This window comes from Hibiscus syriacus, unplaced genomic scaffold, assembly GCF_006381635.1.
Source record: "Hibiscus syriacus cultivar Baekdansim isolate YM2019G1 unplaced genomic scaffold, ASM638163v2 tig00110893_pilon, whole genome shotgun sequence".
Classification (NCBI taxonomy): Eukaryota; Viridiplantae; Streptophyta; class Magnoliopsida; order Malvales; family Malvaceae; genus Hibiscus; species Hibiscus syriacus.
This window is the reverse complement of record NW_024062901.1, coordinates 3,529,515-3,547,173: the sequence shown is the minus strand read 5'-3', so window position 1 is coordinate 3,547,173 and position 17,659 is coordinate 3,529,515. Positions and strand designations below refer to the sequence as shown.

At 34.7% G+C, this 17,659-nt stretch overlaps 1 protein-coding gene, 2 long non-coding RNA genes and 1 pseudogene across 3 annotated transcripts; all 4 read right to left on the bottom strand.

Annotated features, from left to right (window-relative positions):
• Positions 1–165: 165 nt before the first annotated feature.
• On the bottom strand, positions 166–1,155 carry LOC120145321. The gene is made up of 4 exons (XR_005518120.1): positions 1,067–1,155; positions 698–775; positions 477–571; positions 166–272 (listed from the first exon to the last, which is right to left on the bottom strand). It is a non-coding gene; the product is annotated as an uncharacterized LOC120145321 (long non-coding RNA).
• Positions 1,156–1,158: 3 nt separating this feature from the next.
• Positions 1,159–4,689, bottom strand: LOC120145322. The gene is made up of 5 exons (XR_005518121.1): positions 4,260–4,689; positions 3,225–3,287; positions 2,202–2,261; positions 1,379–1,460; positions 1,159–1,176 (listed from the first exon to the last, which is right to left on the bottom strand). It is a non-coding gene; the product is annotated as an uncharacterized LOC120145322 (long non-coding RNA).
• A 4,449-nt stretch (positions 4,690–9,138) lies between these two features.
• LOC120145417 lies at positions 9,139–14,348 on the bottom strand (annotated as a pseudogene).
• Positions 14,349–15,477: 1,129 nt separating this feature from the next.
• Positions 15,478–17,659, bottom strand: LOC120145014 (outer envelope pore protein 24A, chloroplastic-like). The gene is made up of 3 exons (XM_039158929.1): positions 17,261–17,659; positions 16,791–17,156; positions 15,478–15,776 (listed from the first exon to the last, which is right to left on the bottom strand). The coding sequence occupies exons 1-3, from the start codon at positions 17,471–17,473 to the stop codon at positions 15,696–15,698; spliced, it is 660 nt and encodes a 219-aa protein (XP_039014860.1). The 5' UTR covers positions 17,474–17,659; the 3' UTR covers positions 15,478–15,695.

Below are 17,659 nucleotides of genomic sequence, written 5' to 3'. Positions count from 1 at the left end.
TGACCAGTAAAAATACAACCCCAACTATGAACTCCGTATTTTTCAGACTGCAACCCTGAAATCAAATTGTCAATACCTCAGACAGTTAAGCTCATCATGGAGAAAGAACATCAAATACAATATTTCCAGAGGAATACAAGATGAGGAAGGATGAAAATCAATATACCCTCAGTAAAATCTGATTTGGAGAAAGAGGCAATGTTTGATTGTCTATTACAAGATTGCCGTGAAAGTGTACAAAGAGTTGTTTGGTTGCTCACACTGCACTTCACCTGCAAATTAACAAAAGAGTACTGGTATTTATAAGATCAACTATAACCTTAATAAATATTTTAGTCAGCTGGTAATACAAAAGCAAATAGCATCAAAGACCTGTGACAGTGTAAGACACAATCAAGGAAATACTCAACAAACATTTAGTTTTTTTATGGTTAATAATGCAGCACTGGAGTTCTAAAATAATTAAAAGGCTTAACCTTTAAATTCACAAGCCTTTTCAGGAGTGATGTAATCCCAAGTCCTTTCTATGCCTTCCGAATTTTAGATTTGTTTCCCCATCCAAATTTGCGGTCTGAAAAGGTCAGAATTTTTTTTAGCAAGTAACTCAACGAATACATAAGAAGGGCACTCGTTTTTCATTAATAGAATAAAAGGTGGAGAAAAAATACGCCAAATAGGATCCCGAACAGGTTATTACCTCAATGTAGCAAACAACCATCAGCATTTGTACTAGCAAGTAAAAGCATATCAGCAGGAAAAAACCATCCTGCTTAACCTGCAACAAGGGAAAATTTTCACACCATCTCCTATATTTACACAAGTAGTAATATTCCTGTAACTCAACTTAACAGCCTCAATCATAATAATTATATTGTAATATCAACAAAAACAAATTTGCCACCAGAAAGAAAGGGGGAAAGGGGATGTCAGAGTGTCATAAAAAAATAAAGACAATCATCTGCAATGTTAAACATAATGAATGTCAAAGAACTCTCCTTCAATAACTGTACTCAATCTCAATAAGACTGGCCAAATATAATCAACAAAACAGTATCTAGAAACTCACCTTGATAATATCTCCAACCGCAACTTTTTCCATGGAATAGACTCCCACCTTTGATCGTGCAACACATCTACAAAGTTATTTATTGCCATATCATCATTCTGGAAACGTTTCTGTTGTAGACAATAACAAGAAAAAGCGTAATAGAATTCAGCATTAAATCTAAATATAGAAGTCAAAGCTCAAGCTGACCCTTCCAGAGCCTTAAGCCCTGGGCACCCCAAACCTACCAAACCAAAAATAAATGAGAAAAATGAAGCCGAGATCAGCCCAAGCCAATGGGAAAAAAGTATGACTAATATGAAATGCACTCACCCAGTCCTCAAATGCCTCTTTAATAAGAGAAACCAAAAGCACCAGACTTAGAGGAACCACATTTGTTACAGGATGCACAGGACTGCATTGACCAAAAGGGAATGTTAATTACAGAACAGAGCTTGTCAACACACAATCAGTCTTACAAGTCATTATTGCAAAGAAAAAAATCACACCAGAAGAAGAGGGAGGGGTCAAAAGGAGATGTCTTACATGCTGGAGAATAGATGTCAGTAAATGCAACAAATGAGCACAAGGAAGAGGTATAAGAAATATGGAGAATGCATAATAATATCTGAAAGATTGATTTACAATTTGTACTAAAAGCAGCTGACTGGCTCCTAGAGAAAGCTATCCATTTAAAAAAAAAAATTATAGAACTTCTTAGAAACAATGTGAATGAGGAAACATATTAACTCTTTTCTAAAACTGGAAGCAATGCCAGAAATTCCATTGGAATGTTAAATTTTAAGGAATGGAAACATGATAGCAGGACATTAAAAATAATTGACAATATTGATAGTCATGTCCGCTTCTGTGGATAAGACTCTCAGTTCCAATATCTATTAAAGAAAATGGAGTACATTAGACCAATGAAAATTAATAGTATTTCACTCGAAGATGAAGATTTAGATCAGAGACAAAAAAACAAGTCATTATGTTCAAGGAGGAATTCAATCAAGCCCTACACCACAATCATACTTCAAGTGAAGTCAGGTTGTGTGAAAGTTGAACAAATTAGCGTGATAATTCCAACACCAACGAAAAATTCTTTGTAATCACAAAAGGCAACAAAACTCAACTATATGGTAGGAAAACTTACCTATATGGAGTTTGCTAGAATAGATACCGTTAGAAAGTACAAGTTAGCAACCCGTCTGAACTGTCAGAGTAAAACAGAACTTTGTCAGGAGGTAGCCAGAATGTAGAAGCTCCAAACTCTAACCAAATCCACATGATGGATTAAGTTAGATTTCTAACTCATATTCCAAACCCAAAAACCAATGGTCGTACCGTGAGGTAGTAACTTATTACAATAATGGTCAGCATGTCATTTTTAAAGTATCAACCAATACATGGAGAACTTCTTGGAATTACATATGGTAATGGTTGTCCTTTAAACAATCTGATAACAAATTCAACCTTTCCACTTCTATTCCTTAAAGGATAGTATGTCACATCAAGCATGAAATCAAAATAAATTTAGCCACTTTAGTTGTTTAACTCTTAAGAAAAATAAATCATATACTAAAAGCAATGATTAAAATTTTCTGGAGTTGTAAATAAAGATCATACACACCTCCCATTAGAAATGAAAGTAGGTCGTAGAATTTGACACAGAAAAGGCGAATCTTTGATGGAACATGCAAGGTGATACAAAAATATTTTATTTTACATTCTTAAAGAAAGGTTAAAACTCTCTTCTTCACAAAACCATGATTAGCTAAAGAATAGATGCAATACCTCCACTGTGTTCCCTAACCATGCCTGTTCTGATATGGAAAAGAATAACCATATCCATGGCGTAAAGTCATACAAGTTATACCATGTATTTGATTAGCTTTCATAAAAACCAATAACTATATCACATGAAGACAAGAATAATCACTCATTTAATCATTATTAATAAGAATTGAAGAAAACAATTTTATTGAAATCCCTTTCGAGGTTTTTATCCTGTTTTTGAGGTATTTAGAGTTAATCTTGATTCCCTAATCATGCTTACAACATAGTCATGGTCAGGTTATTATTAAACCATAAGTAGCACAACCCTAAAAGGTGTTAATGATAAATTCACATCATACAACCTGCCCATTTCACTGCTAGAGAACTCCAATAAACTTACCTGTTCATAAAGCCCCTTTGGTAGAAAGGTAAAAGTTGTACTTGTAGTTGATATTGAGTTCCCCTAAACAAGATACCATGGTAATGAGAAACACATCCAACTTATCAGAGCAGATGCAAGAAACAAAGTATGAATACAAACAAAGCTTCTGGAAGAAAAAATCTTACACAAATGATGCAAATTCAGTCACAATCCCATTTATACAAAACATAAAGAACTTATTTTTAAGCGCATTTATCAATGGTAAATAAGCTTTTATATCTACTCTGACATACCACATAATCGGTAAGTTCAGTTGTTTAATTGAATATTCATTTAATTATTGTTTATCATATTAATATATAATAATATAATAATGATATGTGACATACTTTGTACTAATCTTTTAGTAATAAAATTGAGGCATTCTTTTCCTCCTTCCGCTGATTATGGAACATCTTAGGGTGTTTTAATAATCATGAAGGGGGTTTTCAACAAGCCTCCACTTCTTATCAAAACGATTTCTACAAATAACAACTCTCCTAGTTTATAAAAAGATGAAGATATAAGCACCAAATCAGGCTTCTAAGATTAACTAAATATGACATCAACATAATAAAATCATTAGGAATGTTCTTCAACTTTTTCAGTTTAGCTAAAATGCGAACTTCAGTATAGTAAGATTCTCTTCTCACAGATTTACATTTCCTTCACTTAGCATTGCCCAGTGGAAGTTCTAATATTACTGGTCTAATATTAGAAGCAACATCTCTGTTTCCACAGGATCCAGTAAAATTAACATTTTACAGAAAACTAAAAATAAAAGCGAGAAAACCACGCAACAACTAAAATTTAACTAAGCCAAGAAAATAGAAAAAATAATAAAAACCACTAGAAGTCTAAATCATGCTTCTCCTGATGGTAAGGTTAATTTAGTAAACATTTAAATAGATTCAGTTCACAACAGCTCCTATTTCCAGGAAATCAAAACTCCAAACAGGAATCGTACACTGAAAATACTATAACCACAATTTAAAGTATAAATTAGATAACTACCCTGTATCGATGGGCGAAATTGGCGTCGCGGTCATTGCAGTAGATGGTGCGGTAAGCAGGCGCCTGAGGTTGTACCCGACCCAGCGTGACAGTTCGAGACGGCGCATGTTGGCCAAAGCTCTCACTACGACCTTGTTGCGATCTCGTCGATGACCTTATGTTCCCATCTACTCATCTCCTTCGTTTTTTCAGAGATCCAGTAAAAAAATCAAAACAAATCGACACACTAGATTCAGAAATGGAATCTCGATTGATTTTTTCTATGGCCAGGACAGCTGCTTCCCGAATCGATGGAGCTCGATTGAAGGCGAGAGGTCTCCTTTGCGACGATGAAACAGAGAGAGAGAGAGAGGCCTCTTCTTCAATTCAATTTTTAGTTTTTTTATTTTTTATTTTGCTTTAGTATTTTCTTTACCCTTTCTTTGTTTGCTTAAACAATCTTTTATTCCCCTTTGAATTTGGATTCTTTGAACAAGACTACACTCGAACCGCGTTATCCCTTTTGCTTGCATATACGTTTCGGCGCGTGGTTGTTCCTCTTCGCGCCAATTAAAAAGCAGGTTAGCTGGTTTCTTAATTAATAAGGCGCGTGATAGATGACGTGGTAGGGGCAAGGTAAAATCGGGAAGATGCGTTCAAGCGCCTACGAGGACTTTTCCTTGAAAGTGGAGGAGTTAGAACGACGTCGTTTGGTGAATACTCCGTGACAATCTCCCATAGAGAAATTACTACAATGACTCAAACTCCCTTAAAATAAATAATATATTATATTATTTACCATTTAAACTAACCACGTTGATATTTTATATGTAAACTTAAATACTATATTCTAGAAAAATTCGACTGACATTTAAGCTTCGGTGAATCCGAACAAGTAAACTTTCTTGTACAACAACAATAATCAATCCCAAGAGATTATGTTGTTCAGGTATTAGAGCAGAAGGCGTGGAGCCTAAACATGTGACAATTGAGTAAAACAACACATTGTCCAAAACACAAGTATGATGTTTAAGGCACTAATTTGTAGCATTCTTTTTGACAGCATTAGCATCTCCGTGCCAGTTTCAAGCAAGGAAAAATATGAGTCTCTCGGTTTTAGCATGATGCAGTATACTTCTTCGGCTAAGACTTAAGGATGAAGCATTGCAAATTAATGCTCTTATTGTGTATTGACAAGGGTTATCTATATTACGTTGTTCTTTCGAAAGCGCCACCCATATGCAACCACTCGGGTGATGTGCGACTGTATTCCCTTGTTGCTTGTGAACCAATGCCATTCCAGAAGTATCAAAAGCCATACTGAAACGGGAAAAAAAAGATAGTTACAAAAGGCGGGATTCTCTACAATGAATTTGGAGATTACCTAAGATTACTACATCGGAGAAAGATTATTCAAGAGGTAGATTCATAACGGTGTAAATGAACAACACGGGATCGATGAACAGTTATTTTAAACAAACATGAACTCGAGCACAAGTCTGTTCGTTCAAGCGAGTTCATTTACAGTCATAGTGTCAATCCTTATGAAGGAAATCGTGCAATCCATTAAGAATTCAGGAATGGTGTTCTTTCTATTTTTTTTCTTTTTGGGGGTGCTACCAACTACAACAGAAGGCTACATGAATCTAAGATGAACACGGTACAAGTTTGATACACTACGAGCACCCAAGCTTTAGATGAATGAAAATACAACCTAGAAAGCATATGCCTATGCTAGCACAAAAAATGGAAAGTGATCAAAATCCGGACCTCAATTAATTCAACAAAAGGGTTCAAGGACAGACAGAATAAGTACTTACATCTTTAGGTTGAAATACGTCAATGGCGGCGTTCATTCTTGAATTGACTGCTCCAAGCTTCATTGACAGGACTGCAACACCGGAAAATTTCAGAACATGAGTTTGAGATAAGTAGAGGAAAATTGCAAAATAGATAGTGATACATGAGCAGAAGGATCCACACCTCGACCTGATGTTGCAGTGATTGGATGTAATTAATTATCTCATCAAGGACAAGAGCTTTGCCAATAACCTGAGTCCAAAACAAAATAACTTAGCAAGTGGCTTAAAATATGCAGTATCTCAACACGGTTTGTTGTAGCAGGCAATAGAAGTCAATGACCATAGCAGGGACAGGTTCACAGCACTCAAAGCACTAGTTTTTCTTATACATCAATACTGAACAACAATTAGTCACATCATAGTTTTCCCTTGAAGCTAAGCGGATATGTTAACCATCATATGCACATCATAGTTTTCCCTTGATCATATAGCTCTCCAATAACATGCACATTGCCACGTGTATCTAAACAACAAATTAGGTCTGCATACCTTGTTTAACGAAGGCAAACCCTGCAAGAAACTCCCTTGATCCAATGGAGTTGATGAACTTGGAGAAAAGGACCTGGATGGAGAGGTGAACACATTCAGAATCATGACAGCTACCTTGCTGAAAATCAATGAAAGCAACGTATGAAATCTTATCGGCACAGGTTGAGTAAAGCGAAATGTTCAGAAACAATCAAAGGCAAAGCAATTATCCTACTTCACCCATCCAAACAATCCAGCCATAGTAGGCATTAAATAACAGGCAAGTTAGCCTTTCCTTGGATGAAAAATAGCAGGAAATTCAAGCATCTGTTCGATAATACGGAATAGTGTTATATTAGGAAAGTTTTCTTATCAAAGATTATATTTCCTGCAAACTGAGGAATATCGTTTATCAACATCCCTAACCATATTAGCATGATATATTGTATCTATACTACTAGTAAAATATTCAAGTTCCCATCTTTATCCTGAGGATTCCGATTTCCCATCATCCAAACAGCAATTAATGTTTGAAACACAAGAACCCTAACATAACCAAACCAAATTTCAAAACGGAAAGAGCTGAAAATTTACCAAAAACGCCACTGTTTTCTCTGGTGAGTTATATCCACATCGTTGGTACTTGGGGGTAAAGCGGGGTATAAAAGTGGATGGGTTTCAGTAAATGAAAATAAAACCCTTCGAGCTGAATCGAGCTCAAAATCGAGTTTCAATGAGTCTTTAGGTTTATCGAGCTCCTGAATTTTTTTGAATTCGAGTCTTTTCGAGTTTGAGTCGAGTTTTAATTATATTTGAGTTCGAGTCGAGTTTAAAAATTTTAATCTCGTGAGTTTTTCGAGTTCGAGTCGAACTCGGCAATACTCGACTCGACTCCGACTCGTTTACACCCCTATCCAGCCATTTTTTCTTCTTGCTTCTTCATGAAGCCTCCTCTTTCTCATGTGCAACTCCACCACAGTTCCCTGCCGACAGATCAATGGCTTAGCTTATATCAGCGTTATATCAACGGTTCGAAGTATTCTTAATAAATTTTAAGATATAATTTATAATCATGTAAATTTTCTTTTAAAAGTATTGTTTTAAATTTTAAAAAAATACATAATTTTGATACAAATTTTAATGAAAATAGTTGAATTATCTCATTCCAAACAAATAACACGAAGCGCAAGTTCAAATGATATTTATAAAGTAAAATGATATTTTTAAAGGTCTTGGATTTGAGCTTAAGTAGATATAAATGTTTATTTTAATTAATAAAGAGTCTTTAAATAGATAATATTTTATATTCATCTTAATTTTTTTTTAAAATTAATATTTATAAAGTAAAATGATATTCAAAAGACCAATTGATTCTTTTCGACCACATTTCACTTTTTTATTTTTTTATCTATAATAAGATGATTATATATATACTATTATCTTATTAGAGAGTTAATTTTTTTAAACTGTTAAACTATTTTAAACTAAAATAAGACTTAGATAAAGATTTGTAAATAAATAAAATTTTGAATTATTTTGATCATGGCCAGATTAATAAATTGTAATTTTTATTATGTCATAGCACGTCATCATTCTCACTGAATTAATGATTAAATTTAATTATTAATGACTAAAAGAATATAATCTCAAATAAGATATTAATTAGATGAGTAAACCAAAAACACAAAATAACTAAAATACGTGTCTAAAAAAACAACTCTAATGAAGTAGAATCTAGAATAACAAATTAGTTTAACTAGAGGGTGTTTGGTTTAAAGATTGTGGGATTCTCATGGGATGGGAATCCCACATTCCCATGTTTGGTTGGCCGGGAATCTCATTCCCGGTAATGTTTTATTATCAATAGTAGATTTTATAAGTATTACGGAATGTCATTACCTCCCCCCTTAGGTATTGTAACATTACCGATGTTTTGGACTAAAATGCCCTTAAATTTTTATTTTTTTCAAAATATCATTCTTCTGTCATTGAATAATAAAATTTCAGGTTAAATTACAAATTTATCCTTAAATTATTTTAGATTACAAAAAAAAATCTATAATTAAAATTTTATATGAAGTTCAGGGATTAATTTTTTTTTTACCCTTTCATTAAACATTTTTTATATTTTTAATTTTGTAAAAAAAATTATATAAATATTATGAATTTAATTTTTTAAAGAAAATATATAAATATTTTACAATTTGTAATATTATACAAATATAATAAGGATAATTTGGTCAAATATACATTCCAATAATCTTTTATTCCTTTAACCAAAACGGTAATCTTATATTCTTGCTAAACCAACCAAACACAAAATACAACATTCCCAGTAATCCTATTCCCTAGTAATCTTTTATTCCCACTGATAATCTTACATTCCGTGAACCAAACGCACCCTAATAGTAACTATATAGATCCCTAATTCCATATTCCTATATTATACCATGTTATTTTATTATATAATCACTCGCTATACAGTTTTGTTATTTTTTATTAGACAGGCCTGCTGCATGCATTAAACACACACACTGCATACTACTTACAGGTTATAGCCTTTCAAAGTTTCAATTGGCCAGTTTTGCTCTTAATATGGAAGTGGGTAAATGAGCATTCCCAAGGATCTTGAAGATAAAACAATTGAAAGGACTGTCGATGTAAAAGATAGAATGAAAACTTGCATGGTACTTACCTTGAAAGAGTGAATTCGCAAGTTTTCCATACTTCAAAACAAAATTTAAATATGGCCATGAAAACTGAGAAAAATAATAGTTATGGAGATCTCTCACCTTTGGCATATGCGAAAATCCAGATTGGTATACAGAATTTCTAGCAATCTCACATGAGTCACAAGCACTGAGCTTCCAAACCTGCAAATTACCGATTTAAGAAGATGATAGAGACATCGTGTACTAGTTCCTTTAGAGGGTTTGTGTTGTGGGAGGAAACGTTAATAAGTTTGGATGCATTTTACTTTTGACAGCCTCAGAATATTGGATATATGTGTATAGAGAGAGAGAGACTGTCAAAAGGAAGCAAAACTGTGCTGCAACACTGTACTCTTCCGCAAGAGCTTCCTTTGTCAAATGAATTTGCAAAGGGTCATCAGATGAAAGTGAAACGTTAAGCCCACGCAGAAAGAAGAAATGAGTTGCGATGATAGTCCAGGAAAAGGGAATTATTGCTCAGAGGAGACATGGCCAATCCAATCTGATAAAAGAACAGCAAGGTGATCAACAATGTAATTGAATCAATCTTGTTTCAAAGGAGAAGTTCATCCCAAAAGTCACTCATAAACTGTTTTGCTTAATACAAGGACTGGAGATGCAGACTCTGCACATCTGACATATGGGAACAAGATCTAAGATCCCTTCTGATTGGTTCTGTATACGTGCACATACAACTACTAGAAGAAACTTGTTTATGGGAATCCTGCAAACCAACCTGAGCAAGGTAATACAAGTACTGCAAACTGGAGATTCCCGGAGATTAATCCCATGGGATATATTGTTGCACAGAAGGAAAGCAACAGCTAAATGGTTTACTATCACCGGCCTGCATAAATTTGCAAATGTCAAGCAATTTAAAGAACTGAAGAAACATTGAGGCGGAGAGAAATCGATTTTAACCTCCCCACAGTGAGGTCGTAGTTTTATCGTTTGCATTCCTTTTGACTCACGAAGCTGAAAAGGGAAAAAGTAAAATTATGAAATGTTTCAACATAACATCTATGACAAAAATTAAAAAACCTTCCTTGTATAAAAAGCCCAATTGATGTATAAAGGCAATGTTGGTATGTAATAGCTATGAGAAAATTGCACGAACCTTGTTGAGCGTATACAGGTTTGCATAAAAGTAGTAGGCATAATAAGAATACACAGGATTAAATTCATTGGTCCATTCAGCAGGAGTCGGCATGTGCTTTGTAGGACGTCTCTCTGGTTTACTCTCATCATCAACTAAATCAAAGCCAACCACCTGTAAACAGAAGCATGTTAGCATGCAAGTCACTTCAATAAAGATGTATTTTTTTAACTGTATTATCTGTTTGTCAAATAACAATGAAATCTCTTATTACTGCAGATTATGTTCTTCGTTGAACATAAAACTCACCATCTTTAGGAACACTGCAATTGAGGATGAGAGTTTGGATCAACTGTAACTTCAAATAGTGGAATGAAACATTGTCCAGAATATTCTGAAAATTTTTACAATTCCCATTTGCTTGTACACATTATACAATCGTGGTAGCTGCAAGATAAATCAAAACCAAGTGAAGAAAGTTAACTTTGTCTTAAGAAATATATGAGAGAGGGACTGGGGGATAGAAAAGAATCAGGAGTCATGTGGAGTCATGTAGAAAGATGATGCTTGATATGGACATGATGCCCCAAATCCTATCCTAAATTTGGATATTCGAAATGTTCATTAGATTGCCCATACTTTGAAATGCTTTTCATTAGAGGAGTTGCCGACAATAGTGTTTCCAATTTTAGATGATTCAAGAAACATGGAGACAATTCTTAAATAAACATGTCCAACAAGATATGATCATTTGATGCATTAACAAGAAAGGATCCAGGAAAAGCCGTAGGTAAGACTTAAAGAAACATTTTGAAAGGGAGATGTAAAAGGGAAAACTTACTGCAACACTAGATAGTGGGAGAATGTACTAGTACGGAGAGAAATAATATTAGCATTATACCTGGATTAACCAACGGTAGTGACACTATAAATTTCATTGTTAATAACCAACTTGCCAATTGGTTCCATTCACTTTGTTTCCTTCCATATATGGACACCCTGTACTCTGCCATCTAGAAAAGATATAATATATTACTCGGTGTTGTCAGATGGGGAAGGAGAACTCTAGGTCCTAGAATTCTTTTATTGCGTAAGGAAAAAGGTGTCAAACACACACACATACAGACTTTTGCCTAAATGAAGCGAGGCACGACATATATGATTAAATGTATGTGTGTTAATATGTATATGGTATGTATTATAAGCTTAAGATATATAATTGAGATAAAAACTATAAAAAGGTGGTCCTGTTGAACAGCAGAAAAAATGCCAAATTTTCTTTCTTTTGTCAACCATATGCATATCTCCGTAAGATACCATGTCTGGTGTTGAATGCTCAAATATAAGATGTCATCCTTTTTTTAAAAAAAATTAAGAAAGAATAAGTAGAAACTAAAGAGAACTTCAACTAGACAGACTTTCTGCGCCCACACACCAGGAATGTGCCTCGACTGAAAAGGTCAAAGGCCCTTTTAATGCCTGGTGCTATGGCAAAAAAAACTTATGTATGTGCCATAAACACTTGTATTACTTAGATAAAGCTGATGGAGGATAAAATACTAAAAGAGCCCGAGTTTGTCACTTTTCTAAAGTAAGCTCATATGCTTTTATTGTGCTCAAACAAGCTCTGGCCCTTTAATCTGTACCTAAAGGAATTGTTTCCGATTGAAAGTTTACTTTTGTTATGATCAATGCTAGATGGCCAAAACAGATTCGGGCAAAGGTATCAGTGGTGAGCATTGGGAGGCGAGAAACCGAGAAAAAAAATAAGTGTTATATTTTTCAAAAAATATTTTCTGTACTTTTTTACCACACCATTTAACCAGATCAGCTTCAATGTGGATAAAAAAAATTGGGTGGCATTGACTGTAACAGAAGTCAACCTTTTGTTGAATATAAAAGGTTATTTGGATACAATAAAAGCAGAGGGTTAGTTATGAGAAATGGGATACTTCGTGGGAATCTAGTATTTTACCCCTTAGTGGGAATATGGCCGTCAAGAAAAGGTGCTTAAAACTTTAAGGTCAATCAGTAGAAACAACGAAAACAATTCTTAGGCTACAGAAAAATAGTTTAGACATAAAATAAAGCTTTAAGGTTGAGTTTTGCCCAGCATCTGCATTGGGTATTACAAAGTGAACCCTCATTGCATAAAAATATCAAAGTTTCAGATCTATCATAATTTGAAAATACTAACTAAACCTAATGCCAAGACTGATGACACAAGATTAAACCAATGACGTAAACTTAAAATAGCATGCAAATATTTTAGAGAAAGGGTTTCATAAAAGCTTTGGAGTTTGGAAGAGTAAAGATATATCTTTTAGGGTATGAATTTAATTAATATTTTTATTTCGGACAAGGTGAAATGGAGGGTGCACAAGCAGTGGTTGAATCAGAGTTCTATGACTTAACTGGCTTTATTTATCTATAAACATCAACCTGATATTTGCTTGTTTCAAGGTCTGCTAGCACTTGCTTTGCAACTTCTGCCAGAAAACGTCCTGTACAATAAGCGCCACTTAATTTGTCAATGCTTGCACAAATTTATATTAATAGAGTTATGACAAAAACCAAAAAGAAGTCGCAACAGTTCTGCCAAACATGTATTACCAATAAAATAAAGTTATGACCATGATGTCATGTGAAATCAAAGTACAAAGTGGGAAATCAAATGGAGAAAATTATATCTGTTACCAGTAAGAAAAATATGAAAGCTATCTGAGCAAACATAATGAAAATCTAAAAGCTTGAGTTGTGATGGTGTAGTTGACCAACCTTGTATAAGATTGTCCTGCTTTAAAAAGATCTCTCTGAGCCTTCTTTGCCCACAAGAATTGTATGTAAGATTGAATTTGCCAAATAGATGAAAGGTACTCTTATCAGCATGAACATCCAACAAATCAACATTGAGATCATATCTGAAATACAGGACACATGAAACATTAGTTGAAATAAAGCAAAGCTAATTTATGAAACATAGAAGAGAATGGAACCAAAGTTATCCCTACCCAGACAAGTCCAAACTCTCAAAAACCTCTTTCAACGTCATATACTTTCCATCCCTAAATATAACAACCTGCACCAGTTCATTTAGGATTGTGTTGATTATGATCCATATTTTTATATGCTTTCAAACAAATCATGGGATGCTATAATTAAAAAATGAAAAGGAATTCAAAACAGCCTCATCAGGTTCTTTTTTTAGTTTTGATTTGATGAAGCTAAGCAGATGTTTCTGGTTCATGCAAGCAGAATGATGCACATGTGCATCGACCTTCCGGATATTGTAGAAATCCCTGTGTGATGCACTCTTCTGAGCCAAAAACTCCCTATCTGCGTTTACTAACAGATGAAGGCGGAACTTCTGTGCAGCATTCAGTTGTTAGTTGCATAAACAACCCAAATAGGAAAAATATATTTATAGGTAAAAAACACTACCTCTTCAAGAAACCTTAGCCGGTGATGGCAAGCTGAGCGAACATTTCCAGCCGACATGACTTTTAGGAGGTGATGCATATCAGTGAAAAATGTTGTTGAGCTCGCAACATAAAAAAGCTCAACAGTGTCTGAAAATTCATAGACAGGTTTAATGTTCTAGGGTTCATCAAAACAAATAACTGTAGTATTGTAAACACATGGATCAAGCATAAAACTATATAGTTTATGTAAATTTTGCATGGTTTCCAATAGATTATTTTAGGGACCAGCCATGTTATACAGTGTTACACTAAAAGAACTCCTGTTGATTTACCCACACACACTAAAAACTCTATTCTCCTAGGAGATATTAAGATTTTGGCACAAAACTGACTCAACGTAACCTTGTCAAGTTCAAGAAAATGACTTACTTAAACAAATTGGATTCATTGTTGACACAATAATATAGTACACACAAATGGTGCATACCACTTTCACTTGCATAAACATGTATAACTCCATCTTCCATCCTAAAGTGACGCTGCATGAAAAGGGAAAAAAAAAAGCTTAGACTTCAAAAAAAAATATTTTTATCGCCGTTGCTTCAATGAGTGCAACATAAAATGTTGTAATATTGTTTCCAACGTTAAATAGTTAACTATGTTAAAATGATGTCGTTTTAAAAAAAATAATTTTTTTACTAAAACAACGTTGTTTTGAGTCTATATAAAAGCTCATTTATAACACCATTAGTGAGGAAACAACTTAATGATAAAAAAAACTTACTTATTCAATGAGAAAATTGAAAAGATTTAAAGTACACTGAATGAAATAGAAGATAAAGTAAAGTTCAATTATCAAATTTATAATTTAACTTAAAATAAAAGTACGAGCCGGTTGGCGGGACCCGCATGGATATACGTGGACCTACCAGCTGATGACGTTTTCCTTCGTAGTTCCGTATCTTGTCTCCGTCTTGTTCATGCGTTTCGGTTAAATTTGCAGCGGACTAGGGGTGCATCTCCGTAGGGTTTTGAATCTAGAAGAAGCCCACTTCACTTTATTACTCGTAGCCTTCGTGTTTCTCAAGCGAATATTTTTAACAAGTTTTTTCAAATGCAAAACTATAGCTTTTTCAACTTTTTAGTTTGAGTCGATAATGGTATTTTAAATAAATTTTTTGATTGAAAATAAGTTATTTGAGAATAATTTTACATTTCGAACGAAATTTTAGACCAAAAACACTTCCATAAATATTCGATTTATTTATTTATTTATTATTTTTTGAATTGAAAGACTAAAAAGTTAACCAATTACGTTAGAACAAATAAACCCTTAAAATGTTTAGAAGAAGCTCGTGAGCCTCTTGTTCCAAATATGTACATTTTCACTCCGAAAATGTGTGCGAAAGTTGTAAAATTCAAACCTGAAAATCATGTTAAACCATTATGTTCGTATACTCGCAAATCTGTTATCCGGCAAAACCGAGTATCTGGATCAAATACGGATCACTATTTTATCAATCCGAAATTTTAGATATTCAATTTCCCGAATCGAGTCAGATATCCGAAAATGCATACTCCGAATGAATACAATGAGAAAGATGGGGAAGTCAAATAAAAATCAGAGTTTCAGCTCGAACTCAACTCTCAACGCAGTGGCACTGTAAAAGAAGGAACAAGCCGAGACAGACTGTCCTATTATATAAGAAAAGCTCGAGAATAATAACAGAGAATAATTCTAGGTCTGCCATTGTTCTTCCTTTTTGTAGCTAAACTAATACCAACAGTAAATAAATGCTACCTGAAGGGGATCTCATATGAACAAGGCACAGTCTAACAGCATATTATAACTACCGGGTTTTATACGTTGGAAAAAAATGAAGCTCGTTATCGAGAGACTATACCGGAAAGTTCCACATGCTCTCTACGCTTAGTTTCGGCGACTGTAAGCCCTCTGTCAGACTGAAAGATGCTGAAACCTAAATGGACAAATTTTAGAGCCTTGTCAGTTTGAAAACAAAGCAATAATCCAAGTAGAGAACTTGAGTGATTCATATGCAATTTCGTAAATAAAAAGGGTGCACAGGGGCGAAGTTAAAAATGCTATCAACAGCTTCAAATATTATCCAGAGCACCGGAAAACTCTTAACGGATAACCTTAAGAAGATAACTTGAAACTGCAGAAAGATAAAATAGAAGTTGGGGAATGCATCGGCTAACTTAGTAAGAAAAGTCCTTTGGTTAATATACTCAATGATTAAAGATCAAATCCCTCTTTTATCGAGAATAGAGGAAGGCTATTTGAGCCAACCCTCGCTCACCGGTAACTGGTAACCCCGGAATAAGTATTTCATAACAGATGAATGGTTGGGATTAGAATGTCCTGTAACCTACCTAAGCGCCAGTTTACAGAAGGAGCAATCCTCCCCTTTAACTGCTAAAGCTATAACAGAAGAAGAAAGTGTTGCAGCACTGAATCTAGCCAAACAAAATCTTCGGGGAAATAGCTATGATAATTTGAGAGGTCCAATTTATGTCATGACAACATGTTTTATGATAAACCTAAGAATGTTTGTTGTGTTATATTTCAAAGACCATGAATGAAGAACCTATGGCTTAGTTCAGTACGTTCATGCAGCTACCCTAACGAGATTGTATTTAGCAGGTCTGGTTCAAATTCCATCATCTATAACTCCTCCTTTGTACAAAAAAAGACCATAACTGGAAAGCATAGACAGATTGATATAGATGCATGCTATAAACAATGCAGATTACAATTAATGAATCTCGCCCTTGGTAGAAAAGTTAGGCTACTGTTGAGTGACTTTGAAAACATCGACAACTTCAATTTCCATCAAAGATTTCTCATACACCTTAGACAAATTGAGCCAAAGTATCATTAACTAACTACTTTCATCAATCAAAGACAACTTGCTACAAAAAAGAAATGATCAATCAAACTTAAGATTCGAAACAAAAGCGCAGCGAAATACCTTAAGCCTTCCGGTCTCATTGACTAATGAGCTACTAGACAACTCAACACCCAAAATCCGACTCGATGTCTCATAGGTAGCTTTGATTAGATCAGCAACACCAATTCTCCTGGAAACAGCCAAGTCCCAAGAATTGTTGGCCAAATCATAGCAGGGTTCAAAGGTTACCAACCCTCTATGCACATAACTGTACTTCAACTTGCAATTCATAGAACCGAGTTCATGGCTGGCAGATATCTTGTTGGCTGAATCCAACAACAGGGTCCCATCCAGTACTGTCCGATTTTCATTCTTCGAGTGAGTGTACACCCAATTCAGCTGCTTACCCTCCACCTTAAACGTGTTCAAGAACTGAAACCGAACATCCTGGATAGAAAAAAATATTATATTTTTAAAAAGATAACATTTTTCTGACAAATATTAAAAAAGATTGCAATTTTGAAGAGTGATAACAGAAAGGAATTGAGCACCCTTTTGGGGATGTCGAAGTCGACGGTGAAAGAACCGGGCTTCTCAACAGAGAGTAAAATGTTGTCGGGTTTCACGGCGGAGCCATCAGTGAAGTTGGTGTCCGATAGTGCAGCTCGGAGCTTAAGCTCTCCTGGGTTGGCTGTCACCGTGGCGGCCAAGCCTTTCTTGTCGCCGTTGGTTCCTCCTATAAATGACACCGCAGCATTCATCATCTTCTTCTGTTGCTTATATTGTTTTCTTGGTCCCAAGGCCTAAGGGTTCTGAAGAGGTGGATTTTGTTGTGCTTATTTAAAGGGTCTTTGAGCCCTTTCCAACAACAGCAGCTTCCTGCAAATGATGAAAAAGATAAACCTTTGTGAAGAAGGGTTTTAGGCGCCATTGTAATTTCTGGGCCTGGG

What these genes read in the sequence shown, in the direction of transcription:
- LOC120145014 (XM_039158929.1), bottom strand. Translation starts at nt 17,473, where the DNA reads ATGATGAATGCTGCGGTGTCATTTATAGGAGGAACCAACGGCGACAAG. An exon ending in ACTTCGACATCCCCAAAAGG is followed by an intron (nt 17,157 to 17,260) that starts GTGCTCAATTCC and finishes TTTTCTATCCAG; the next exon opens with GATGTTCGGTTTCAGTTCTT. An exon ending in ATGAGACCGGAAGGCTTAAG is followed by an intron (nt 15,777 to 16,790) that starts GTATTTCGCTGC and finishes TTGTCCATTTAG; the next exon opens with GTTTCAGCATCTTTCAGTCT.